Here is a 25,274-nt window from a genome sequence, read left to right as displayed (position 1 = left end):
AATGTAACATTTAATCAAAGTTAATGTTACGGAAACTGGTGCAGCTTCTCAGTTGGATAGAATTTTAGGACCAGAGTTGGTGAATTCATTTCTTTGCCTTTGTATAAACAAAGGCAGACAAACGTACTTTCTTATTTTAATAAAGCTGTGGTAAAATGAAACGTTTCAATCCCAGAAAAACAAGTATGCTCATGTACTTTCTGAATTTGTAAGAGCAAATGGGGTCAAGAGGGAGGACAGTCTTCATTATTATGCTATATTTCTAATAGACTGATTGAAGGATTTACACCAATATAATGGTTTGACTGAATTTGTAAATAGATTCCAATGTATACAGTGGTTTATATGTAGGTATGTAGTATTCAATGCCTTGGTTAAAGGAATGCTTCCCTCAACTGCAGCGTATATGCGTATATTAATAACCTTCAGGCTTTTTTAATAGTCTTTTCTCCCATCTTTCATATGCCATATCATCTGATCCTCTATTAAATTCAATATATGAAGTTAGCCTGCATTTACCATTATCACTTTTAATTATGATATCTTACAAGTTAGACCATTTTCTCTGCATACTTCCTGTTAAAAAGTTTAAAGCACTCAGCAGGGTCAGGTTGTTGGACTGTAGGATTTCTGAGACATAGGCTGTGATAAGAAGTGCCAGTTGCGCATGTAGCACCTGAGCATTTGACATGATGATCTCAGAAATTCCTGGAGCAAGCCCGCAGGGAGATAAGATTCAGAATGTGAGCTTGGCTCCGAGCTCCATGCTCAGAAGTGTTGCCTCTGTATTTTGACTCTTAGAGGTATTTCTGTTGGTTTTGCCTAGTATAGTTGCTTCATGTAGGTGTTTTCAATTTTCATGTTACCAAAGTGGACTTCTGCTTTTTTCCCTGTTGGCTTTGCTTTCCAGCTGTGTCTATGTCTCTTCCCACTAAAGTTCTGAACACGCACCGGAAGTCTCTGAACCTTGTTGATAATCCCCATTTCTTTGAGACAAAGGTAAGCTGTGGGAATTTTTATGCTGTTTGTGGTTTTAGGAGCCAATACTGTGGCCTCTCCTATGTTTCCCAGACAAACCCTGTGCTCATTCTCATTTTCCTTCACAGAGAAGCCATTCCGCCTGAGGCACCAGATAGCCACTCCCTTGTTTTGGAACTGATTTATTTTTTGGCTGTATGAGGTTTTTTTGGTTAAATAGACAGTATCAAATGGAATTTTTTTAATAGTGTGTGCAAAAGAGAAAATAATATAACAGGTGATTTTTTTAAAGGCCAAAGGTTAAGTCATCGTCTTTAGTCCTAACTGAAGACAGAAAGGAAAGGATGGGATGTTAACAACTTTTAGAGATGTTCTCCAAGAAGTGCTACTTATAGTAATGTCCAGGCAGGAGGGGAGTGTGTGAAAGGACAGATGTCCTTAAGGTACCAGCCAAATCCCACTACAAGGCAGGAAAACGGAGTTGTCCTGGGTACCTGTTTTGTCCTAGTATATGTGACCAGCTGCTGAGGGTGGTTACAGGAGGTTGTATCCAGCCTCCTGAAGGGTTATGCTCTACAGGCTCTGTCTGTAGAAATAGTATTTTAGAGCCATATAATTGCTGGATATCTTATTAAACAAAATTTCTCTTCATCCAAGAACTCAACTAATCAGATAATGCAATCCTGTGCTCACAAGGTAGTCACATAAGGTTGGAAAATTTCTGATGGCAACATCTGCATTCCTAAGGCACCTCATACATGCAGGATAGAGATGGAACTCAAAAAGCTCTAAATGATTTCAGCTAAAAAAAGGTAGTATCCCTCTGCATTTCTCTTTACAAGTAGCAGCACATGACAGGGAAAGCGTGCAAATAATTTGGTTTCCTTCTTTTACAAAATATTCTTCATTTTGTCAAAAAAAAATTATTTCCTTGTTGACTGAACCGAAACTAGAGACAAAGTTCCATTCTGGCTGTTGTATTTCCTGAGGCTAGTCTGCTTTTCATGTCTGCAGTAGTCTGGCAAGAACTATGTGATGTGTCTGTATTTCAAGTGCAGAGTTGTGTTGCTTGGCTGTTGTATTTTTTAATGGGAAGTTACAGTTTGAATTTGAACTGCTACTTTTTTCAAGATCATTTCTTTGATTTTTTTTTTTTTCATATGTCTTTATTATCAGGACTGTGAAAATGCTTTGCACTTACCTAAAGATGCTCATGGTGATTTGGATTGCAGGCGGCTTGTTGAGCAGCTAAAGGAATGCCCAACGCTCCATGATCAAGCAGATATCTTGTATATCTTGCATATACTAAAGTGAGTTAACTGACTGTAAACTTCAGCATGTTTATAGTTGGTCACAGCTGTCTGATTATTCTTGTGCAAAGGCTTTCCACTGTTCAGGGTTGTGTTTTGAGGGCAGAGGTTGAAATATTTTCTGCTTTAATGGGGATATTTTCAGTTTGCTTGACTACAGAAATAATTTGGATACAAAATATACTTGTGCAAATTTCAGAGTTGGTTTGCACACAATTGTGAATTCCTACAGACTTGAAGACTCATCAGTGAAATGCACAAATCCTTCCATGAATAGCAACACACTTTGCTATGTTTGTGACACTCTGTTAAGTTCACAAAGATTTAGTGTGATTTTTATACACAAGAAGGGAAGTGGAGGGTAACTTCGTCTTCTCATTTTCTAACTAAAAGCAAAATGCAGTTTTAATGAGTAGTTGCTACTTTTTCTTCTCACCCCTCTGCATGCCTAAGTGCATCTGTGGCTAACACCAGGACACTCACTTCAACACATTCTTGGCAACGATCTGACATGAGCTGTTGGGGTTAGTAAACAGCTGCTCATTAAATAGGTTTGATGGGAAGAAAATGCAAATAGAAACCAACAGAATCATCTTCTGGAGTGTGTTTTATTGGGCTTTTTTTCCTGTGCAAGAGAATACTGCTGGAACCTGGCAGAAAGTTAGCTTTAGGTGCAAAGACAAGCATGTGTTAATCACAGATGGTCTTCCTTGCTGCTACAAAGATTGTATTTGTGTTTATTTTAGTCTTTCTCCTGTGAGGACTTCTTTGATCTTGTTTTTCCAAGCAAAACATTTACCAGCCTCTCTTAAAGGGCAAAGGAAATCCTGAAAAAACACCATTTTGTTATTTATCTACGTGTAACGCCCTTAATTTCGCATTCTGGACTTGTTTCACGGTGGGAGTCTGTGTTGGACAGGCCGGTGGGCTTCTGGTGGACTCTGTCCCTCTAGTGGGCATTGAAAGGTCATTCTGTCATGAAAAAGGTCTGTTCAAAACATTGTCAAGAAGAAGCCATAATGCAGTGAGTTTCAAAACCAGGAGAGGAACAGAAATCTCCTTTGCTTTTTCAGTAATGGCATAAGCAGCTTGGAAGCTTAGTTAATAGCTAAGAAAGAGGCAGGGCGAAAAACTTGTAGCACCCCTCCGAGACATCTGAAAAATGGGTGCAGTCTTCAGCAGTACTGAAGACACTGCTGCATTCTGCTCGGAAAATGGATCATTCCTCCAGCAAACTGTCTGCGTGCACGCTTGATTTAAAGCCTAGTGGGAAATCCTTTGGGTGGTTGCTTTGAAGTCACAGGCTCGTGGTTAAGTGAGTGCTCAGGTTAATATGAAAGTTCCTGGTATCAAGAGGTTTTGTCTATACATGACCGATGTCTGGTGAACGTCCATGTGTCCTTTGTACTCCTTAAGTCTGTCACCAAAATGAGCAATTTGATCCAAATCAGGCTGCTCGTTATGTGATAAGGTTAAGCAGTGTAGTATTTTATCTGAGAAAAATTACCTTCCCTCTTTTTTCTGGCAGAGGCGCTGACTGGGACACAGAGCTGGATGGACAGTACGGCGTCACTGTTCATTGCCTCCTCAATGAGCTCTACAGAAAGGCAGGCCTCAATCAGGAGTGGGGCTTGATCCGTTATATTTCCGGTATACTCAAAAAGAGAGTGGAAGTCCTGGCTGAGGTATGAAATATAAATAATGCCGGTTCAGTTTCCTGCCAGAGATAAAACGACCAGTTTGCCAGTGGGGCTTGTGCTTGCTGCCTTCTGTTCTTACGTCACATGCAAACATCAGTTGCTTTTCTGATCTAAAATCTTATTACGACATCTTTACCTTTTGTCTGTACTGCAAACTGTGCTAATGTTGGCATAGACTGAGAATGTCACACTGTAAGTGATTGTGAAGGCTTCATTTCATCTCTGTTAATCAGAGAAGCTTAATTACACGCTTTGAAAGTTGTAGTTGTCATTGCTAATTGTCTATTTCTGTTGTGATAGCATGAACACTTTCGCAGCAGCAGTATGTCATGGTGCTAGAAATGATGCTAAAACATGACCTGATGACACCTGTCCCATTGGGCACACAGTCTGCCGTGTGAGTGTGTGTGGATGTACGGAGGCATTAATATATCTGCGAGTATTTAATAGTAACAAGAAAGGCCCACTGTAAGGGTACAGATTTAATTTTGAACATTATGAAAATGTTTCATCTCAAATACTCTAAAGTATTTGTTGAATTTCCTACTTACACCCGCATATTTCTGTAGAGCTTTCTTTAATTCCTGGCCATTTTCAAAGCTTTGACTGTCACACCTAGGATACCCTATTTTAGTGACAGTCATATCTGAAGGAAGCAATTTCTGATAATTGCCCTGCATGGTAACTCATTAAGCCCAACCTTTTGCGTCCTCAAGACATGATGGACAAGCAGTACAGACATGCTCACAGAAAGCTGTCTATGTTAAATTGCAAAGATACTGGAAATGAATTGGAGAGGAAGAGGGTAGAGCTGATCTGGTTTGTTCCTCATTAAGGGAGAGAAAATAGACTTTAAAATCAGAGGAACATTGCTCTGTGAGGTCTTTGATTCAGGATGCTAAAACAGGTAAGCTGAACACCCACTTTTGAAAGAGGTCGATATAAAAGAGTAAAACACTGGAGGAAGCACCAATTTCAGAATGTATGAGGGTGGCTAATTCGGGAATGTGAAGCAATATGTTCTGTGTTTTGGGTTTTTTTAGAGAGATGTATTTATTTAAGATAGACTGTTAAGAGACATAGTAGTACACCACGTTTTTCACTGCGTCAAAATATTTTTTGTCTTGAATAAAGAACAAACATTTATCTTATGATAAAGTCCTTTATTGATCTGCCAGCCTCTCTGGAATCCCTAATCGTTATGTTGGTGATTTCACAGAGCGAGGAAGCAGGCTTCCAGCCTGGGCAGACTCTCATAGCTCTGTTGACCTCAGGTGATCTTTGGCAACTCGTTAGCAGCATTTTGCTGAATCTGTGTCTGGTGATTAGTAGAAATGTCTTCACTTAAAAGTTGCTAAAGAAATGCTTCATTTTTGAGAATTAAAAGTTGTATCACTTCCACAAGGCTCAGAGAAAGGTCTCTTGCTTTCTGTCACTTTTTGGTAGGCATGCACAGACCTTCTGTCGCACCACAAGCAACTTACAGTGGGCCTGCCACCAGAACCCCGCGAGAAAATCATTACCACGTAAGTTGAAGCTCTGCCTCAGTTACAGAAGCAGCCTGCCCTTCAGCTTCTTGTTTTAAAACTAATTCCTTACCTTCAGAAGGAATTGCAGCCACCCCGGGCAGAATCATAGGCCCCCTTGGTGGTGCAAAGATGCTTCTGGGTGACTTGGTTGTGGTGTTTGTTCAAGAGATTAATAGCAGGTGCCTGAATCACTGCTAACTGTGGTTTGCCTTCTTGCAGCCCACTGCCACCTGAGGAGCTCACAGATCTTATTTATGAAGCGAGCGGCCAAGACATCAGTATTGCAGTCCTGACACAGGTATGCAGCACGTGTAAAAAGGGTTCTTCCAGCTGTGCCCAGTGTGGCACCAGTGTTTTCTCTGTGACTGGGGGAGCCAAGATGACCCACTCTGAATGGGTGAGCTTATGGATTTGTCCTTACAGGAAATAATTATGTACTTGGCGATGTACGTCCGGTCACAGCCTAGTCTTTTCATGGAGATGCTCAGGCTCCGCATTGGTCTTATAATTCAGGTGATGGCCACTGAGCTGGCCCGGAGTCTGAAATGCTCAGGTAAGAGCAATTTTATCACAAGGGTACTTATGGCATTATTTCTGCTTTACCTCAGTGGTTGATTTTTTCATTTATATGAGTTAAATCTCCTTATTAACTTCCTCATTCATCATGCAGTTACAAACTTTGAAAATAACTTCTGTTTTTGACTTAATGAAAGATTCCTGCCCACTCTCCCATCCCCCAGTTATTCAAACTGAAGTGGATATTAAATACTTAAATCCTCTGACTTACTAGTGTTTTGAGTTCAGGTTGTCAAATTGCACATGTGTGTGTATTTAGGGACCCAATGCCACTAATGTCAATGAGAATTAGGACCCTAGGTATCATTTGAGTATTTGAGCCTTAATTCGTAATTATGGTAGGTTTTTATTCAAAGTAACTTCTGATCGTCTTAATTTTATGTGTAAACCTTCTCCCCTGGAATATGCTTAGTTGAAAAATATTTGCTGTTTAGATTTAGGTTATAGTGGTATGTTATTTTGCCAGGAGGTCAGTAAAAAAGTTCTTACAGGACCCCAAGATGTTGCATACAAATAACATACACACAGTAAAACTGGAATTAAGTAACAAGGAAAAATATTTTAAAACTTCTTTTGGAAGAGAAAAGTGAAACCGAAGAGGAATCATGAATGAAGAGAGATCTTAAAAACCATTGAAGAATTTTGCACATCAGTGGAATTGAAAGGGGTCAGAAGTCTTAAGAAGGAGCAGTCGTGAAAAGTAATCAAGTTAATGTGACAAATATATAGTCAAATGCTGACACTTAGGAGCATGATCTGGGCCATATTTTTGTGGCTTAGCTCTTGTTACCATTTGTAATGCCCTAGCACACCCTAAAGGGGATAACTTTGTGGAAGTGCGTTTTCTGGTCCCCCTGGGTGAAGTGGGGGTCCCTGGTAATTGGTTAGATGGAGCCCACCTTGGATGCTGCTGCTCTCTGAATCACTTGAGTGGTCGCCACTGGTGAGTGGCAGGTTTCTACCTTGGGAGAAGTTGGCAAAAGGAGCCAGGTAATTTTCTGGGATAATTCTGTTTGTGTGAAGAGTGCACAGAAAGCCCTGTTTCCCTCAAAGCTGTAGCTGAATAGTGGAAGCCGCTTTATTCACAGCGCAAAGTCTCTCTTTCCTGGGGTCCCTTTTGTTATTACTTAGCCTTAAACACCAGCTGCTCTGTACTCTGCCCTCAGCTTTGTGGCTGCCTTTTCCATGTTTTCCTACGGGAGATATGTCAGTGCACATCCGTGTGGTCATGTGTATGTATGTGCATTTTCTCTCTCTCACTTACAAGCATGATCCTTTAATCGAATAAAACACAAGCCTCCATGTGCGTGCATTTCTTTATGGGATAACTCTGGCTCCGTGATTTAGATCTGCATATCGTCTGCTGTTGGAGATGGCTGTAATGCCATTGCCAAGAAATCTTGCTCTACAGAGGAGCAACTGCCTTCTCATCATCAGCTTCAGTGAGATTTCACACAAGGTGCAGCATACTGTTCGCTAATGCAAATAGTTATTTCCATGCAGTGTTTGTTGTTTAGTCTTGAAGTGTATTTTCTTTGAAATGTGAGTCTATGTGTTTATTTTTTTAAAGGAAGCGCTAGCCACAAGGGAAATGTGACTGAACTTCATTCAATCAGCAGTTCACCTAGGAAAACAACTGATAAAACAATCTATAGTGATGTCTTTTTTTTTTTTTGTTATGTTTTGTTTTAACTAGGTGAAGAGGCTTCAGAGAGTTTGATGAACCTAAGTCCCTTTGATATGAAAAATCTCCTACACCATATTCTCAGTGGAAAAGAGTTTGGTGTGGAAAGAAGCTGTAAGTTGTCCACTTGGGTAACTGCATATGTATATGTTAAGTGAGAACTACAAATACAAAATTAGACTGACTCTCGTGGCATGTAAAATAGAGGTGTAAGTGATGTATTAATCATGGGTGGCCAGTACCTGTGTATACCTGCAGTGAAATGAACAAAACACATGTGATGGAAGCTGTCCTGCACTGAAATAAGGCTGTATCAAGTTTTCAGTGATATGAAGGCAAACTTCTATAATGAAGAAATTTTATGTGACCAGAATGAAGACCATAAAAAGGGCATATCTAACCTGCCTTCAAGGTCTGTGATGCCCAGGTATTCCCAACTGGCACTTCAGCTGTCTCCCAGCTTCATTCTTAAGCCTTCACAGACACATTGCAACTCTGATGTCTTTTGATGCTAGGATTGCTCAGTCTTCTGGAAAATTAGGTCCCAGTATCTGAGTATGGCTCTAGGCCCCTGACTTGATGCAATCAGGTTTGAACTATTGACATGGTTTGAAAGGATGCTGTCAGCAAGAGCACTGTACTCTTGTGAAGGGATATGCTTTTATCTTAAATTCTAGATAAAAATGCGTCTGTTTTTCTCCCCCCTAGAATTTTAAAAGTGTTCATTTGCTTCTTTTAGTGCGACCTGTAGATTCCTCTTCATCTAGCCCTGCAATTTCTATTCATGAAATGGGGCATTCTGGAGCAACCAAAACAGAAAGAAGTGGTATTACTAAATTGAAGAGTGAGTTGAAACAGGTGAGGTTTTTCTGTCTCATCAGAAAATGCAGCTGTTCTGGTACTGTGTTATGTTAAATTTATGTGTCTTAGTTTTAGGAGACCATTTTTAATGCCAGACAGATTCTTGATAAATGACGTAAGTTTCCAAAGACCCATTGATTTGAAGCTGATCACTAAATAGAAAGCAGTAAAGGGATGATTCCTACACAAATGTTTCCTCCTTTGTCCTTGTTTCACGTGCTGAATATAGAAGAACTTGAACAAACTGATGCATTCATGGCATCAACTTTAAAACAGCTCTTTAATCATCTTTAGCTTGGGAAAGGCCAGATGTACAAAGTGAAGCTTTCATGCAAACAGTGTTCATTTTTATACTCTGCACAAGTTGCTAATGTGATCCACTTGCCTTTTGGAAAAGATATGCTTGGAAAAGAAATCTTTTTTCTTTTTTTTTTTCTTGTTGTGTTTCTTCAGTAATGGAGGATGATTACTGCTAGAATATATCTACTTATGTTATGTATATTAAAGTACACAGCAACTGAGCATATGGAGAGATACAGAAAAAGACTCCAAAATGTTCTGAATGAATGCGACTGATGCTTTTATTATGTGGTTTTGATTTCTCTTTTTTTAATGTTTCTATTAGTAATTTTCTTTTGCTGTAGATAAATAGGAAGGTAGTGATCAAGTGAAATACATTTATAAGAATGAATAGCTTCATATTGTTCAATCTGGGTTGCTCATCCTGGAGAAGAGAAGATTCCAAGGAGACCTTACTGTGATCTTTCATTATAGAAAGGGGGCTTATAAGAAAGGCGGAGAGAGACTTTTTGCCAAAGCCTGTTATGACAGGACAAGGGGCAATGGATTTAAAGTGAAAGAGGGTAAGTTTGGATTAGACATAGGGAAGAATTTTTTTACAATGAGTGTGGTGAGACAGTGGAACAGGTTGCTCAGCAAAGGTGTGGATGCTCCGTCATTGGAAGTGATCAGGCTGGACTGGGCTCTGAGCAACCTGGTCTAGTGAAAAATGTCTCTGCCCACAGCAGAGGGGTTGGAATAGGTCATCTGTAAACACCCCTTCCAACCCAAACCATTCTGCATTTCTGTATTGGAAACGTATTTTAAAAAGACTCGTTCTTCTGAGAGCTTATCAAGCCTGGTCCATTTAATCTGAGGCCATTTCTGTAAGTTGCTGAGGAAGTATACGATGTTTTCCTTTGATTGTATGAAATAGATTTGCTCAATGAGCCTTCAGAAAGGAGTGGCACTTCTGCATGCTCTTGACACAGCTTGTTTGATGGTGACAGTAAAGATCAGTTAGTGATCCTTGGTGGGACGTAATAGGGTGGGGAAGCACAGGCACCTGTGAAATGTGCGGTGTCTGTCTCAGGAGACCTGGTGGCCGTGTTTGAGCCGTGCTGCTGCCTGAGCGTGGTCGTGCCCGAGCCTCCTGGTGGGGCTGTGGCTGTGAAGGTGCTGCTAGCTGCTTGCCACCGGCCCTGACGTGACTTTGGGGGTTCAGTTTGAGCAGTGTTCCCAGAAATACTGTGGATTTCTGATTTCAGGGCCTTTCCAGGAAGGAAGAGGGACTGGGCACTAGGTGGCAGCATTATTTTGTTTTAAAATCCAGAGGGTGGGCTTGAGCTGAAACCCTTGGACTTGCGTTGAGGTTGGAAAGGTGTTTCCTGCATTGTTTTTGTATTAGATGGAAACCTGGTATTTGGCACAGAGGAGGAGTTGGCTGTTTTTCTTTTTGTTCCCCACACCTTTCCAATGATGTTGCTTACTGCTGCATCTCACTGCGTTCCCTGAATAATTCACTAGATACTGATTTAATGTCATTTTGACAGTGGGGAATCACATTCGTGTTACAAAGAACATTTCAAGTACTTGCACTAACATCTCTTTGCACCAGAGCTCAGGTGCTGAGCGACTGCAGCTGTTTTGTTTGCTGCTGTTGTTTCTTGAGTCTGAACATAAAGCCTTTGCCTGGGTCTGAACCATTAGCACTTAATTAGGAGGCATGGCTTAGGGTGGACAGTTACAGAAAAGTGCTGTAAGTCTGAGGTGCTGCATCCACATTTCAGCAAATATTTTGCCTTGCAGCTGTTTGTTTAGCGCTGCCCACCCAGTTGGCAGCCTGCAGACTTTCTGCAGCAAGATGACCTTCTTGTCCAAAGAGAAGCTGCTGACATTGCGATGGATGGAGAATGGAAGGGAGCAGCTCAGGCTTTTTTTCCTCAGCCCCAAGTCACAGGGAAGCTTTTGCATGCATCTTAAACTGCGGTGGTTTGTGTTGGCCATGCTTGGAGCTTGTGGCTGCACCACAACCAAAGAGGCTCCTGGCATGGCAGGTTCTGCCTTGTGGTGACTGTGGCAGTTGGCAGCAGCTGCCCCAAAGTCAGCTTAGGGGCAGCCCTGCAAGAGCCCAGGGGCTGTCACAGTTTGCTCCTGAGTATCTCAGCTTATTCCACGTTTCTTATCGTTGCGCAGATGGGGTACTTGGCCTTGTTTGCATCCTGTTCTGTCGTGGCGGTCTGTCTGATGTGTTGGTGTCTGTTTTTCTTTTGTAGTTCTCCCATGAGGGCCACTCCATGTCCAGCAGCATGTTCGCTTCCACGGTAAAACACCGTCTGCAGCTCTGCACTTGCTTTTCACCCTGTGTGTGTGCGTGTGGCTCTTAGTTCTAGACACCTCCCAGTGGCTTCTCCTGCATAAAAATTGTTTCCAAACCTACCTCTTTGTTTTGTTCGTCTTCATTGGATACCAATTCTCATTAGTAATCTTTTAATAGAGTTGAGTCTTGCATTTAGATCCACTTAGTTCTTCTGAAGCTTAAGCAGTTGTAGCAGATAAAGCATTATAGCAGATTTAGCTGCTTGATAGTGGATTAATTTACAGGTGTCATCAGTATTTAAAAGTAATGAAACATTGATAAATGCTGACAGTCTATGGACATGAATGAACCTGGAACAGCTTCAGGTTGCTGAGATGGGGTTTATGGGCATGGATATCTCCTCATGCAGTCATCTTCTTTCAACACAGAAAACTGTAGCTCTTCTTAAGCTCTCGCTGTTAAGATGGACAATAATTGTTTAAATATTTTACCAAGAGAAGCCTCAACAACTTAAAGTAAGTCTGAGGCTCCAGGTCTATCCAGAAAGCTTGCAGCTACACGTGCACTTGAAACTGGCGGTTGTGATTTATGGTTCTCCCCATCTGCAGGCTTGCCGTTGATGGCACACCTCCCAAGTGTCCTAAGTACACAACTGCAGAGCACCACGAGTCCTGTGGCCTGGCCTGACATCTGCCAAGTTGCTGTTGCCTCTCTCTTCCCACATACCAGTGCAGAAAGGCAGGCTTCAGCTGCCTGTTTGATTCAAGTGCACAGAATCGTTCAGTGAGTTCTTTTCTTCTCTGAACCAGCTGAGTAGCCAGATTAATTACTGTATGCAGATGGATTCCTCTACTTTGGCACCCACCCTCTTGCTGACCTCCTGCATTCCCTAGTTCTGCTCAGTTGTGCTCTGTCTGTTTCAGTGTGCAGTGGAAAGGAATAGTATGCATCGAGCCATCAAGGGAACACCACCTATGCCTTACCGACACCAATAGGAGTGAATATGGACTTTGCATTTTTTGATCTTTTTGCAGAGCTCGGCTACGTAGAGCCTATCCTTTGCAAACATACAGTTTTCATTCCTATTTCCCACCTTCCCCAGTACTTTGCTCAGGCAGTTCCTTACTCAGAGATGATGGGATTTGTGATGTGGCTGTCAGCGAAGTCCTTTCTGGGCTGAAAGTAGTATGGGTGCAAAAAGGAACGAGGAAACAAAAGAGCACGGTCTCTGGGAGTGCAAAGAGTGTGCAGACTGTATGTGGGGAAATGGGAACAAGAATTTGGTGGTAGTGTCACAACTTTGAAGATGATTTGCTGCCAAATTTAGTCCTCAAGTCTGGTAGAGTAAAATAATAGAGCAATAGTGACAATACGGGAAACCAGACTCGTAGAGAGGCAGGCATGATGATTACGTGACCACATGAAGTGAATTTTTAATTTGCTTACTTTAATGGAGCTTTTCGCATGGAGGACCTCTCTTGCTGGACTCAAGGACCCTTTGGGTTTTTTTACGACACAGAGCCTGAAGTCCAAGTCAGACCTACCTGCAAATCCCACCGTCTTGCAGACCAGTGGCACTGCCCTGGCAGCCAAGTCATGCTTGTTAAGATAGTCAGGCCTTGTGTTGAACCAAGCAGTGAAGTTTACTGAGTTATGCTTTGTTGAACTGCTTGCCAGTTTTGTTGAGAAACGATTGAAGTACCACTGGAGAAGTGAAGCTTGTTGTGAAGGGGAGAGAAGGGGATCAGTCCTGCTCTGTCATCTTGTATGACATCATGACCTGTATTTTTCCCCTGGTTCTGAGGTAGCATTGTAACAGAATGATGTGTTCACCAGGAGTAGCACTTGGGGTGGTAGAAAGCAACTAACCAAGGCTTTAATGTTTCTTACAGAGGGGCAGTACTCCGTCGTCTCCCACTAGTACTTCTCCTACTGGCTCCAATGGAGACACGAGCTGGGGTGACCGAAAAGGGCAGTGGCTGCGCAGAAGGAGGCTTGATGGTGCTATTAATAGAGTTCCTGTTGGCTTTTATGAAAAAGTGTGGAAAATCCTTCAGAAGGTAAGTTGCCAGCTATGGAGGGCAGGAAGCAAGCAAGCAGTACGGTGACTTGGGGAGGTGGTGGTCCAGAGACGGTGTGTTTCCAGGAGTTGAAGTTGGTCTTCAGCTGGAAGACTGGTGGAAACTAGAGTCATTAGTAGAAGTATGTCTCTTGAACATAAAAGGGCCCCATTAACACAAGTTCACATGTTTGTTTGAAAGTCTGGTTTTCTCTGAAACCATTGGCACTGAATTTCACTTGAATGATTCTATTCCACTGCTGTCTGTTTTGCATCGCCCATGGCCTAATGCCAGTTCTGGTTAGTGCTGCTGAGGGCCACGGCAGTGCAGTGCAGTTTGTGTGCTGCAGTTCAGAAAGGCTGTGAGAACTGAAGTAGGAAACTGCACTGACTCTTCCAAAATGTCTTGAGATCTCCTGCTGGCTCTTCTGAACTGCATGGAATTCTTAATGTTTTTTTGTTTGTTTTGAAGTGTAAAGTAAGTCCTTGCCAATACCTTGAATATCAGGGGTGTAGAAATGTGTTGAAGCAGCTCTCCAGGAAGGAGTAGAGGGGAATTTTGAATTTTTACTCATTTCAGAGTGATTATGCACCTGCTCCTCTGCTTTGCTGGATGAAAGCCATCATTCAGCACCTTGCAGCACTGAGCTGTTTGTGCCTACACAGTTGGGAAAAATTTGCATCACCAGCTCAGGTTGATTTTGGTTGTCCTTCGAAAATCACTTATGCTGAAGCTGTTAGTGTTGATGTCAGCCAAGATGAGTCATATATGGCTATTTACTAATGGGATCTTTCGGTAGAGTGAGCATCTCTTCTGTCCTGACCTCATGTAATAGCTTGGAGTATTGGAATGGGTTTCTGGGTATTAAAATCAATTGTGCTTTTTTAAGTTATCTTCAGTATTTCATTCTTAAACTCTTTTTGGACTGTTCATGGAGGCTCTCTTCTGCCTTGTGCAGTTTTGTACCTCAGGTACCCAGATGTGTCATTCCTTTGCCTGCCTTCTCACCATTTAGGTTTTGTCACTCTTTTCTTCTATACTACTTGGCATTTCTACCACCACCTCTCCTCCACTGTTGGTGGCCCATGGCCAAGCACCACAACATATTGACATCCTCGAGTTGTGGTGCCCTGGATATACATCACTTAAATGAATGTTGTTTTAGTGAAAATGAAAAATAAAGGTTCTGACTTTCGTGGTCTGTTGTTGTGTATTTGTATTACCTTTTATTTCTACATCCTTTCCCGAAGAATATTCTCATTGATTTGTTTTCGTCCTTTGTGTGCTTCTTGCTGCCGTGGCTCTCTAAGTACTTTCCTCCCCTTTGGTAGCTGGACTGGAACACAGCACACTTTCTACATATCATGTCAGGCAATTTCTAACGTGTGCCAGATTACATAATAACTTCTTCAGCAAAGGTGAAATAATATTTTTAACAGTTTTTGTGGTTGTTGTTTGGGGGTTTTTGTGGATTTTTGTGTGAAGTTTTTTTTTTTTTTAACTGAGGCTTGTTACGTATTGGCTGGTATCAGAGAACACTCAGATTTGCTTGCAAGAATTGCAATGTCTGTTCATTGCCAAAATGTTGTTGTTTCAGTGCCATGGTCTGTCTATTGATGGATACGTCCTTCCCTCTTCAACCACCAGAGAGGTACAGTAAAATGCCAACGTTTTTCTAGCCCTGTGACTGAATGTTTGGTTTGACAGCGTAAGACGCAGCAGAGCTGCTGTCACAGATCCTTGGTTTTAAGAAGGTTGGAAGGCCTGGACCTTCCCTCCAGCACTTGTGCCAGCTTCCCCGGGGCTGTGCACATGAGTTCCCGCCAGGCAGGCCTGGGAGCAGGTTTGTGGCAGGTTTTCCCCTTTGGCGAGCCTGCCCTCTGTGCGCCTTCACTGATCCCGTGTGCCCATGGAACGGAGCTTGGAAGAGGGTGGCTGATGGTAGTTCTTTGGGCAGGGTGAGGAGAAAGCACAGCCGTGTTGGAATAAAGCAAACGTATTGCTTGCCACTAATTTTTTTTAATATGCTGCAAGAGCAGCCAGTGTATTTTGGCATCACAGTCTCGAAAGTAAATACCAAGTAAGGATGATTGTTTCTAACCAAAGCTTTGACACTTTAAATCCCTAACCTTCCCTTGTATTTTTTTTGTCCTTAGTTGGATTGCCACTCTGTCTGTAGGCGCTCTGGCAAGTTTTGAATTCACATCTATAAAACAAACTCTTGCCAACAGTAATCCATCAGTGCAAGAGAGGTGCTTGTGTGCCTGAGACTGTTCTCCTGTCTGGTTCCTTCAGATTTGTCCCTGGCTTCCTTCTCTTCTGAGGGACAGTGGTGGCAGCTGAAGAGAGGAGCTGGAAGTTTCTGCCAAATTTAAACCTTTTTTTTTTTTTTTTCTTCTCAGAATGGAGAGCTTTATTTATTCCTATTGTGTAGATAAATAGGCTGATATTTTTAGCCTGTCAGACCTAGACAGTATCTAATTTTGCTGTTTAAAGGAAGCAAACGAAATAAGCACAAACCTCCTAAGGCAGCAGCCTTTCACATAACATCCATAGAGCTATGCCAGTGCAAGTTAGGCTGCTCTACAAACAATATAGCTGTGTCTCTGTGTGGGAAAGCATTCACTCTGAGCAGGGGGTTATTTTTAAAACTGAACAGTAATTTTGGCTTAGCAACTAACCTGTGATGCCAGAAAGATACTTAGAGGGCAGAGTGCGTGAGACTGTACCACGAGGAGCAAAGAGTTAATTTGCCAGCTAAGAATCATCAGCAGTCCAGTATGTAACTCAGATGTGTGTGTGATGGGTTGCAGGGCTGGAGCGGTCTTCTGGAAGTTGCATAACTGTTTGCAGGATCAGGGCCGAGCAACACAAAAAGTTTCTCTAAGTGCTAAAGCCACACAAACATTTTGTTCGCTTCAGTCAGCCTACCCCCGTGTGCAGAGAGGACCATATGTTCAAGTGCTTGCAGGATGTGGGGAACTAGTCTTTTGGATTTGTCAGTTTTTCTTCCCATTTCTCCTCAAACTTGCCAGATGACCCCGTGTGAAATCAAGTTTGCTGTGCATGTGGAGTCGGTGCTGAACCACGTACCCCAGCCCGAGTACAGGCAGCTCTTGGTGGAAGCTATTCTCGTGCTCACATTCCTCTCTGACATTGAGGTGAACAGCATTGGGGGCATCATCCACGTGGATCGAATCGTTCACATGGCCAATGACCTGTTTCTGCAGGAGCTGGTGAGTTCAAAGGGCAGCATTGGGAAGCCTCCGCGTTTGAAAATTGGCCCCTGCACCTTTTTTAATATGTGGCGTGAGCTTGATTTTTTTTTTTTTTTTTTTTTTTTTTTTTCCTTATGCTTTCCCCTGCAAAGACAGACCAAGTCACTTAAGTATCTTCTGGAAATATATTTGGAAAACTAATTTAAGAATTGCAGGAGATTTAAAGGGAATAAAATTGTAGTGGCTAACAAGCTCTGAAGTACGTGGGTAGATTGAAGTGAAGTTTTCCTTCACTGAAGCCTTAGAATTACCAATATTTGGGTAATCCCACCCCCCCGTCCCCTCAAAGGACAAAAATCTGTGAAGTTATATGTTCCTCATTTACTTATACAATTAAGTCATGTGGGTCCTATAATAATCCTGATTAAGGTTTTCATGAGGGAAAGGAGAATTGCTTTCAGTATTCAGCACAAATGCAAAATTATCATGTGGTGGGTTTTTTTCCAATGAATAAGCATGCACTCCTAACTTCCTCTACTTCTTTGCTTGTGTCTTTACAGAAATCATTCGGAGCTACTGGTAGTATCTTGGAGAAAGACATAGCCACAGGAATTTGCCACTTTTTTTATGACAGCGCTCCAAGCGGGGCCTATGGCACCATGACATACCTAACAAAAGCCATCATTATTTATTTACACGATTTCCTGCCTAGCACGGGCTGTGCGATGCAGTAAGCGGTGCCTCCTGGGGGAGGAGAGGCTCAGAAGCTCTTTCTCCCCGTTTCCCTCTCCTGAACCTCCTGTTTAGTTGCTGCGTGTGTGTGTGCGCGCTGTGCACTACCTCAGCGTTTTACACCAGTCGTCATGCGTCGTGCATGCCTACCTGCAGGGGACAGGTCGGTGGAATTTGGCCCGCTTTTAAGAGAGTGTGCGAGAAATAACAAATAATGAGGCTTATTCTGCCCAAAGTGCATAAATGTAATTCATATTAAATTAGCAAGAATTATACAGCTCTGCTGAGGGGAAAACAGATTACTCTGTGGAGATCAAAAGGCATAATAAAACAAGGGAGCTGTATCTCAGGCATAAAGTCTCCCAAATAAGGGAAGTGATGGAATTCATTAATTTTTCTCCTGCTGTGTGTAAATGTACATCATTGTGAATCACTAATGCACAGTGTGAAACATCCAGGGAAATGTAAATCGGAGGAATAGGAATAACTTGAAATATCCAGGTGATATTTCTAATACACGTTTCTCCTGATTCTCATCTCATTTGCACCTAGTCAGTGCAGGGCTAACGCCGGTAGAGACAAGTGTCTTACATTATCCACTAATTTGAGAAGATAGCCTCTCTCAGGAAGCTGCGTCTGTCTTTAATCGGAACAGAATAGCTTCTGTCCCTGCATCCCTAAGGCTTTGGAGGCAAAATCTCAAGGCTCTAGCTTCTCCAAGGTGACAGACAGTTTTATGCCTGTAATCCCTTCCTCTGAATGGAGCAAGATAAACCTCTTTCGCTCCAGCACTCTTTCTTTCCGATCCTTTCCCTTGCAAATAGCCTCAGAGTTAAGAACAGCGTAATTTCCACCCTTCTAGTGCAGTGTGAGTTTATGGAAAGCTTTGATGTTTCTCTTTTTTTTTTTTTTCCCGTTTTTTTTTTTTTATTTAAGGTTGTACTTGTTACATGTAGTTAGAGATGTGCTGCCTGGAAGTCTCCCTTCAGACAGCTCCCAGGTCAGCGCTTGTCTCCTGTGCCTTGAATCTGCCCACCGGAAACCAGTTTCTGTGGCTGCTCTGAGCTGCTGCAAGGGGAGTAGGTGTGTGCTGCAGGGAAATGGCCCTGGGGCTATTTAAACTGAAAACAGAGGTAGGCTGCCTCTGGAGGGGAAAGCCCTGCCTTACCCCAGGCACCAACTGCCGTTTTCCTTGTGCTGGCACTGCTGGTTTTGCCACCAGCCAGCACGCATCTGGCTGACAGCTGTAGCTTTAGCCTCTCCCGTGGCCACAGGCTCCCTCGGCAGTGTGGAGCTGTGCTGGCACTGCTGCTGTGCCAGCAGAGAGGATCAGAGCTGTTCTGCCTTGCCAGGTAGAGGGGAAAAGAGTAGATATGGCCTGAAAAAATTAAGAATTTTCTGTGCTAATAAGTCTGATACGGATATTTCTGTAAAATTCCCCTCATTTCAAAATTCCCCTGTTACGTTTCAAAACGTAACCAGGCCACTTTTACAGGATTTGAAAACTTTTTTTTTTTTTTATTTGTAACAATATTATGTGGTGCTTTTAAGGACAAAGGCTTTGGTTCCAGTTTTATACAGATACCTGAAATACTTTGAAAGGAGGGAAGTGAACCCCTTGTCTCACTTGCCAGTCACCAGCCCCTGCGGTCCCAGGGAGGCTACTCTCCTGATGGCCGTGCCGCCACGGCTGCTGTCCCTCCACAGAGTCGCTGCTGCTGTAGCAACGTCTGGACACTGGCTCAAGAGAGTGAAGATGTGGGAGGCCTTAGACTCTCATGTTTTTGCAGAGACCAGGAGAGTTTGGCAGCCCAAAGGCCTGGGAGCCCTTGGGCTGGATGCTCGGAGGGAGGCACGAGCTGTGTTAACCACCTTGAAAACTGCCGAGGGGCTGGTATAAAGGTGCGGTTCAGGTACAGATAGCACTTGGATGTGGAAGTCATTGTGTTGGCATGGTGCCGGTTCTGTAGGGTTTTGCCTTCATTATATTTTTTGCCTTTTTTTTTTTCCTTTTCATATGTATTGTGAGAGATCACTTGGCTTGTTTCCCAGTAAATGAAAGTAAAATCCCTTGTCTGGTTTAAGCAGCCAGATGGGACAGTGCAGAGCGTGAGCACACAAGAGCCACTGTGATGGTTTCTTGTTCTATCGGTATCATACGAAAAGTCAGCAGTAGCAGTTATTTTTGCTTTTCTTGTTGAATCCTAGATTGTGAGAGATGCAAGATGGTTTTCCCTCAGACTCTTAGTTTTTTTGGTTTTGTTTTTTTTTCACCTAGAGTGTGATCTTGTTTTAGAAACAAGAAGGGTGATGTAGTTGGTTTTCCATGCAGCTGCACTGAAGTCTAAAGCAATCGAGTCTACGGCCAGACATACCTGGATACCCCTTAACATGTTTTTTTTAATGGGTGTCTTTGATTTGAAATTCATAGTATGACTTTGGGTTTGGTATATTCATGATCATCACGATTGATTATTGGAGAGTATTTATGTGGTAATTTGAAGAGTTTAGGTAGCTGGTGGTGAAGGGTGGGATTCTGAAGCGCCAGGCCAATGGAAGGGAAACTGGTGTTACTTCCAGGTCGGGCACAGTTGTAACCTGCTGCAGTGTTACTTTTCAGACCCAAGAACTATTCCAATTGGAAAGTCGCATTTTAGTGCAAGCCTAATTAAGCAAATAAGGTTTTATATAGACCCCCTGCTTTGCTGAGGATCCAGCAAAGTAAGTGTGTGTGTGCGTGTGTGTGCATTGGCAGTGGCGAGGGTGTGCTCCCAGTTTAGAATACCTGACGACTTAGCAGTTTGTGCGGGGATGAGCTAATTGGCAGAGGCTCGACTTGGCTGTCAGGCTGCCCAGGGGAGCCAGCAGAGGATGGCACGGCCAACTCTGAGTCCCTGAAAGCTCATTTACTGAAAGGAGGCAAAGGTAAACAGACACATTCTGTGTCTCGGAAACAAGGACATTAAGGAATTAAAATAGACCCCCCTGAGACCCGGTCTGGTCTTTCCAGCCTGGTAGGCACTGCTGCCCTAAGCAGTTTGCAGCTGTGGGGACAGAAGCACCTACAGAGCTCTGGGGGGCAGCCAGGTGTGCCTGCAAACAGAGACAGCGCTGGTGGGGGGCACTGGCCAGAATAATTAGCTGTGTCCAGCTCTGAGCACGCACCGCCTGCTGGCCCCAGCCCAGCTCCTGCAGGCCAGCACCCTCCCTGCTCGCTGCCTCGCGCCTTTTCCCTTCTCCCTGATGCTGCGCGAAGGACACAACTTTGTCAAATGAGACAGATCAAAAGTGGCAGTGATCCCCCTCGGCTGCTGCTCCTACAAGTAGATGTGAAAACTCAATGGTTGCAGTACACAATCTCTCTGGCTTTTGTCCTGCTAATTGTGGTCTCCTTCCTCAGGGAAGGAGCCCTCCTTGTTCCTGGGAGGTGAGGGGGAGCTGCGCAGCCCCTACCAGTCCTAAAACAAGGCGGTCGCTTTCAGTGGCGGGTAGCAAATCACCTGGGCTGCAGCCCTGCAGGCACGGGGCACTGTGCAGCTGTGTCACCCCTCTGGCAGCAGCCAGGGGCTTGGGCGAACCGGGAGCCTGGGTCAGTCCAGCTCCAACACCGGGTACTTCCTGGTGTGGTCTGGAGGTAGGAGCGGGGTTGCACAGAAAGTGGGAGAAAGAAACATGCCAGCACTGGTGGCATCTGTACCTGTAGGGCAAGAGCTTGGGCACGCGGCTGCAGGCTAATTCAGTCCCTGCTCAAAGGACCGCTCACAGCTGTAATACTAAGTAGCTGCTGCAAAAATACAGGGATTAAAAAAAAAAAAAAAAAAAAAAGAGATTGAGGGTGGGGGTTATGGAAGGAAAGCTTCAGCTCGAACAGTTTGGATTGAAGTACAAATAGCCGGGCTCTCTCCCACTTCCAGTTTTAGTCTCGAGTGGCTTTTATTCCTGGCGTTAGATGTTTCACAGTTACTCCCCCTGCCGCCCCCCTTCTTCTGTGAGGGGTAAGGAAGGGCCCGTTGTGTGCCGCTAGCAGCTGACAGGGCAGGCTCGCTTCTTTTTTGGCTCCATGACTCAGCTCCTCTCACACTTCAGTACTGCATCCCTGAAAGCCTCTTCTCTCCGCCTGCTGAGGGACACGCTGTGTTGCCTCCTTACCTTTATGGCTCCTCTCATGAAGCGATCCCTCCAGGCGGGCATCCTGCAGCTTCACGTTGGGTAGCTTCAGGAGCATGTCCTTAGAGGGGGACATCGAAGCTGGTGGCTGTTGGCCATGTTTCTGAGCTCCCTCATCTTACTGCACAGCCTGGCTTTGTCCTCTTCTCTGGAGGGGGTGGGGGTGGTGGGGTCATGACAAAGGAGGACTCCAGAGCTGCGCTATCCCATTCCACCTTGTTGCTTGGTGCCCACAGCAAGGAGGCTGATAGTGGGAAGCGAGATCCCGCCACACACTGAGGTGTTTGGCCATCTTAGGTGGAGCCTTTCTGTCACTCCACTGGAATAAGGTGGGACCGATGCTTGCAGTGCAGAATAAAAATGCATGCTAAAATTACACGTTCAGTATTACCAATGCCATTAAAATTTTACTGTAAATTTTGTTTGCACTATTAAAGATTTTTCTTTCTCCCCTGTGGGCAACAGAACTAAGTGTGTGCATCTTTATTCATTCATCTGTCAACTTACAAAATACTTCTGGAAAAGTATTTTGTATTTAATTGTAGAAAAAAGATTTAAGAAAGACAGCAGTACCTTAAGGTGGGGCAGCTGCTCCATTCTGCGATGATAAACTGGGAAAGATGCTTTTTTTTTTTTTTTTTTTTTTTTTTTCCCCCCTGTACATACATAAATAAAACCCAGCTACTTTACTTAGCTCTTTTCGTTATTAAAATTTCAAGACAGGCATGGCTGGAACCTTTTCCAGCCCAAAAAGCAAATTGTGAACACTGTATTTACTAAGGCTGAATTAGGTAATACTGTCTTCAACCAGCTCCTGACCTGTCCACACTTCCCTTGATACAGGTGTGTTGCTTTCAGAGTGTCATATGCAAGAGAATTGGGTCCAGATCTCCCTGCCATCCCGCACAGGAGCGGATGGGGCGGCACTTGCAGGAATGGGAACACTGGGTTGCAGTTTGGGGGAGGCCAGGGGCACTGCACTCTTCTACCTTGCTGTGTTCTAAAAACTCAATTTCAGAATTTCTCAGTTTACTTTACTTGGTGAAGAATTTATGCTTAACTATATGCAAGAATATTTAGGTTCAGTAGTATCAGAATTTGTTTACTTTTGTGTTCTTACTCATTTCTTTCATTTTAAAGAAATCCAGTTCATCTTCAGGAAAAGAGTATTGTACTCTGGTATGTGTAGGCAAAAAAAGACATCACACTTACACATTATTGTGAAGGCGAAAGCTTTATTATGTGCTCTATCGTGCGTTACATTACCATGCTATGGATTTAGCCTTCATTAAGGGGACAAGTTATGATGGTTTCTAAGCTCCCAACCCCAACAAATGTAGGGGAAAAGTAACCAGTGGCAAGAGCAAATCTAGTGCAAGTGTAAACAAACACCTTTCAACCGAGATCCTTTTAGGTTGTGCCTGTAAACTTCAAGGATAGATAGTGACCTGGAATGCTTAGATTTCACTGCATCATGCAAAGAGCAAGATTAAATGCAGAACTACCTATTTTTAACTAGATGGTTCTTTCCTATTTTCCTCTCCTGGATTGGATAGTCCACAGAAGACCTCTGTCCTGCCTGTTCCATCGTCAGGGAGGCTCTGATATGTTCCTCATGGCCATCAATGCCATTTCTCAGCTGTCGCTGAGAACTGCTGAAAGAAATGGACCAAAGTTTCTCTTCCCATTGGCTTGTAGGTGCGACCTTGGCAGTATTCACAGGTAAGATGATTGATGGGGGAGATGCCACCAAGGGGGAGGATAAATTGTAAGGTACTGATGTGGCAGTGACACGGTCATAGTATAAGTAGTGGGTTTTCATCTCTTGTCTCATTACTAGCCGGTCTATGTCAGGAGGAGTCCAGAAGGGACTAAATAAAGGCTTACACAGTGACGGCAGTGCTTACCGTATCGAGCGGCCCGTTTATTGTTTGCCAGGCTGGAAATTGGTCTCCCAGACTGCTTATGACTAAGGACAGGAAGGTGAGCTTCCAAGACAGCCCACAAGAAGTTCTGCCTTTTCATGAGTTTGCCTTTTTCTCTAGTCTATGAACCACGTGAAAGGCCTCTAAAAATTCATTGAAGTCAATGTGGCCATCTTTGTTGTAGTCTATGCTGAGGACTAACTTGTCAATGGATTCATCATGCACGTCGATGCCCAGGTGAGAAGTGAAGAGTTTCCATGTCTGGCCAAACTCCTCAAGAGAAATCAGACCTAAAGGAGACAAACAGCAGATTGCTTTCTCCAGTGGCATTTCCCCTCCCTGCATATGCACACGCATGCCGGTACGCACACTCCTTCACTGCAAGGAAGTTCCCTGCCTGCCATGGCTTGGGTGTGTTTTGTGATTTCAGGGCCGAAGTACGTTTTTACTTCAGGTAACGATCTAATGCTTTCAACAGTGGAATTGAGAAAGAGGCAAATACTGAGAGTGAGAGTGGAAGGGAGAAAATGCCCCCAAAAGAGTGAAGCCAGTACTGGAGACAGGATGTGCGAGAATTTTTTTCTCAAGTTAGGCTCTGTGCACTGTCCCTTATATGGTTACAGCCTGACTGCTTAAATTAGTCTGCACTAAACTGGAAAAATGACATCACCTCTGGTTCCTCTATATTTAGAAGCCTTAAGGAGGAAACACAGTGGGGAAAGGCAACTAGTATAGGCTTCCTAGAGCTGGCACAGTGAAGGTACCTCGACTTACCTGAGTGATCTTTGTCAATGATGTTAAAGATGATCTCCAGATCCTTCCTGTATCTGCACAGTGTTTCCACCAAGGCTGGCTGAACCTGGTTTTGAAATCGCATACAGGAAACCATTCAGACCTTGGTTTGAGTTGATCTAACCAACAGAATCTATACTATCCAAATCTGTTTTCCCAGTTTAACTTGTCAAATGTTTCGTGGGTTTTTTTTTTTAATCCTTATACTTGAGTTCCCTGGAATGATACTTTGTGTCTTGCCCTGAGGAATAATCAGCTAAAACCTGTCACTTTCAAATGGCGGGGTGGGGGGTAGGGAGTGGGGGGAAGGGGAGGAGTCCTTCACACCTCCTACCTTCAGTAATTTTTTGCGGAAATGTGGATAATCTAGGGAAGATGCTGTATGCCATGTGGTCATACAGAGCTTTCGCTGTACATATGTGAGGATCCTGCTGTTTAGAAAAATGATCGAGACAGCCAAGTACCAAAGCACTATGCAGCCACTCGGTCACAACTGGACTCTAGAAGAGACCTCAGCTACCACTAAACATCTAGAAGTCCATCTACAAATGTGACTTCTTCCTACAGGTGCCTGAATTGGCTGTGGAGCACTTTTGAAAAGCTCATCTCAAAGAGTGAGGGTTGAGTGCTCTGGGTAGGATTTGTCACATCTCCTCAGCTATGTTATCTAAACGCCCTTGCGAGTCAATGGAAAGTAAGAAGCAGTTCTAGCATGTGATTCATCCAACCTATTTTAGGCATCTACCTTAGCAGGGAATGATGATTCGTCCCCTAGCAGTGCTCGTTTCCCTCCAGTGACTATAAAAGGAAGCTCAGCAACTAGTTCAGCTGTAGATATCTACCTGATTGGCCAAACCACTGTCCTGTGCCTCAAGTTGCACCAAAAGCTGTTCCTCCAAGATTTGCAAGAAGGCATTTTGCTCCTTACCTCTTTTACAGGTTGACCTATTTTCAAATCGTAAAAACATGACATGAAGTCAACTTCTCCATCTGGGTTCATCTGTGCTAACTGAGACCGCAGCATCCTCCAGGGCAGATCCAGCTGTAGGACAGACTCCATCGCTGCAACCCAGTCATTGACAGAAATTTTGCCTGCCAGAAGGGGTCAGTTTATGGTTACAAGTTCACCAGCAAGCCTTCTGC

At 43.6% G+C, this 25,274-nt stretch overlaps 2 protein-coding genes across 2 annotated transcripts in view; one reads left to right on the top strand and one right to left on the bottom strand.

Annotated features, from left to right (window-relative positions):
- Window positions 1–17,249, top strand: part of PHKA2 (phosphorylase kinase, alpha 2 (liver)) — a 37,699-nt gene extending 20,450 nt beyond the window's left edge. The window contains exons 19-31 of the mRNA XM_009884745.1: window positions 911–999; window positions 2,155–2,288; window positions 3,817–3,973; window positions 5,435–5,514; window positions 5,737–5,815; window positions 5,941–6,070; window positions 7,790–7,891; window positions 8,517–8,635; window positions 11,194–11,241; window positions 13,130–13,297; window positions 14,895–14,948; window positions 16,333–16,533; window positions 17,076–17,249. Coding sequence (XP_009883047.1) covers window positions 911–999; window positions 2,155–2,288; window positions 3,817–3,973; window positions 5,435–5,514; window positions 5,737–5,815; window positions 5,941–6,070; window positions 7,790–7,891; window positions 8,517–8,635; window positions 11,194–11,241; window positions 13,130–13,297; window positions 14,895–14,948; window positions 16,333–16,533; window positions 17,076–17,249 — 1,535 coding nt within the window. The remainder of the gene's footprint in view (window positions 1–910; window positions 1,000–2,154; window positions 2,289–3,816; window positions 3,974–5,434; window positions 5,515–5,736; window positions 5,816–5,940; window positions 6,071–7,789; window positions 7,892–8,516; window positions 8,636–11,193; window positions 11,242–13,129; window positions 13,298–14,894; window positions 14,949–16,332; window positions 16,534–17,075) is intronic.
- A 6,186-nt stretch (window positions 17,250–23,435) lies between these two features.
- The window catches only part of PPEF1 (protein phosphatase, EF-hand calcium binding domain 1), a 30,288-nt gene continuing 28,449 nt past the window's right edge, over window positions 23,436–25,274 (bottom strand). Inside the window, exons 14-16 of the mRNA XM_009884816.1 lie at window positions 25,060–25,223; window positions 24,114–24,198; window positions 23,436–23,629 (exon numbers count right to left, since the gene is read on the bottom strand). Coding sequence (XP_009883118.1) covers window positions 23,436–23,629; window positions 24,114–24,198; window positions 25,060–25,223 — 443 coding nt within the window. The remainder of the gene's footprint in view (window positions 23,630–24,113; window positions 24,199–25,059; window positions 25,224–25,274) is intronic.

This window comes from Charadrius vociferus, unplaced genomic scaffold (assembly GCF_000708025.1).
Source record: "Charadrius vociferus isolate BGI_N301 unplaced genomic scaffold, ASM70802v2 scaffold200, whole genome shotgun sequence".
Taxonomy (NCBI): domain Eukaryota; kingdom Metazoa; phylum Chordata; class Aves; order Charadriiformes; family Charadriidae; genus Charadrius; species Charadrius vociferus.
This window is presented reverse-complemented; position numbering and strand designations above follow the sequence as displayed.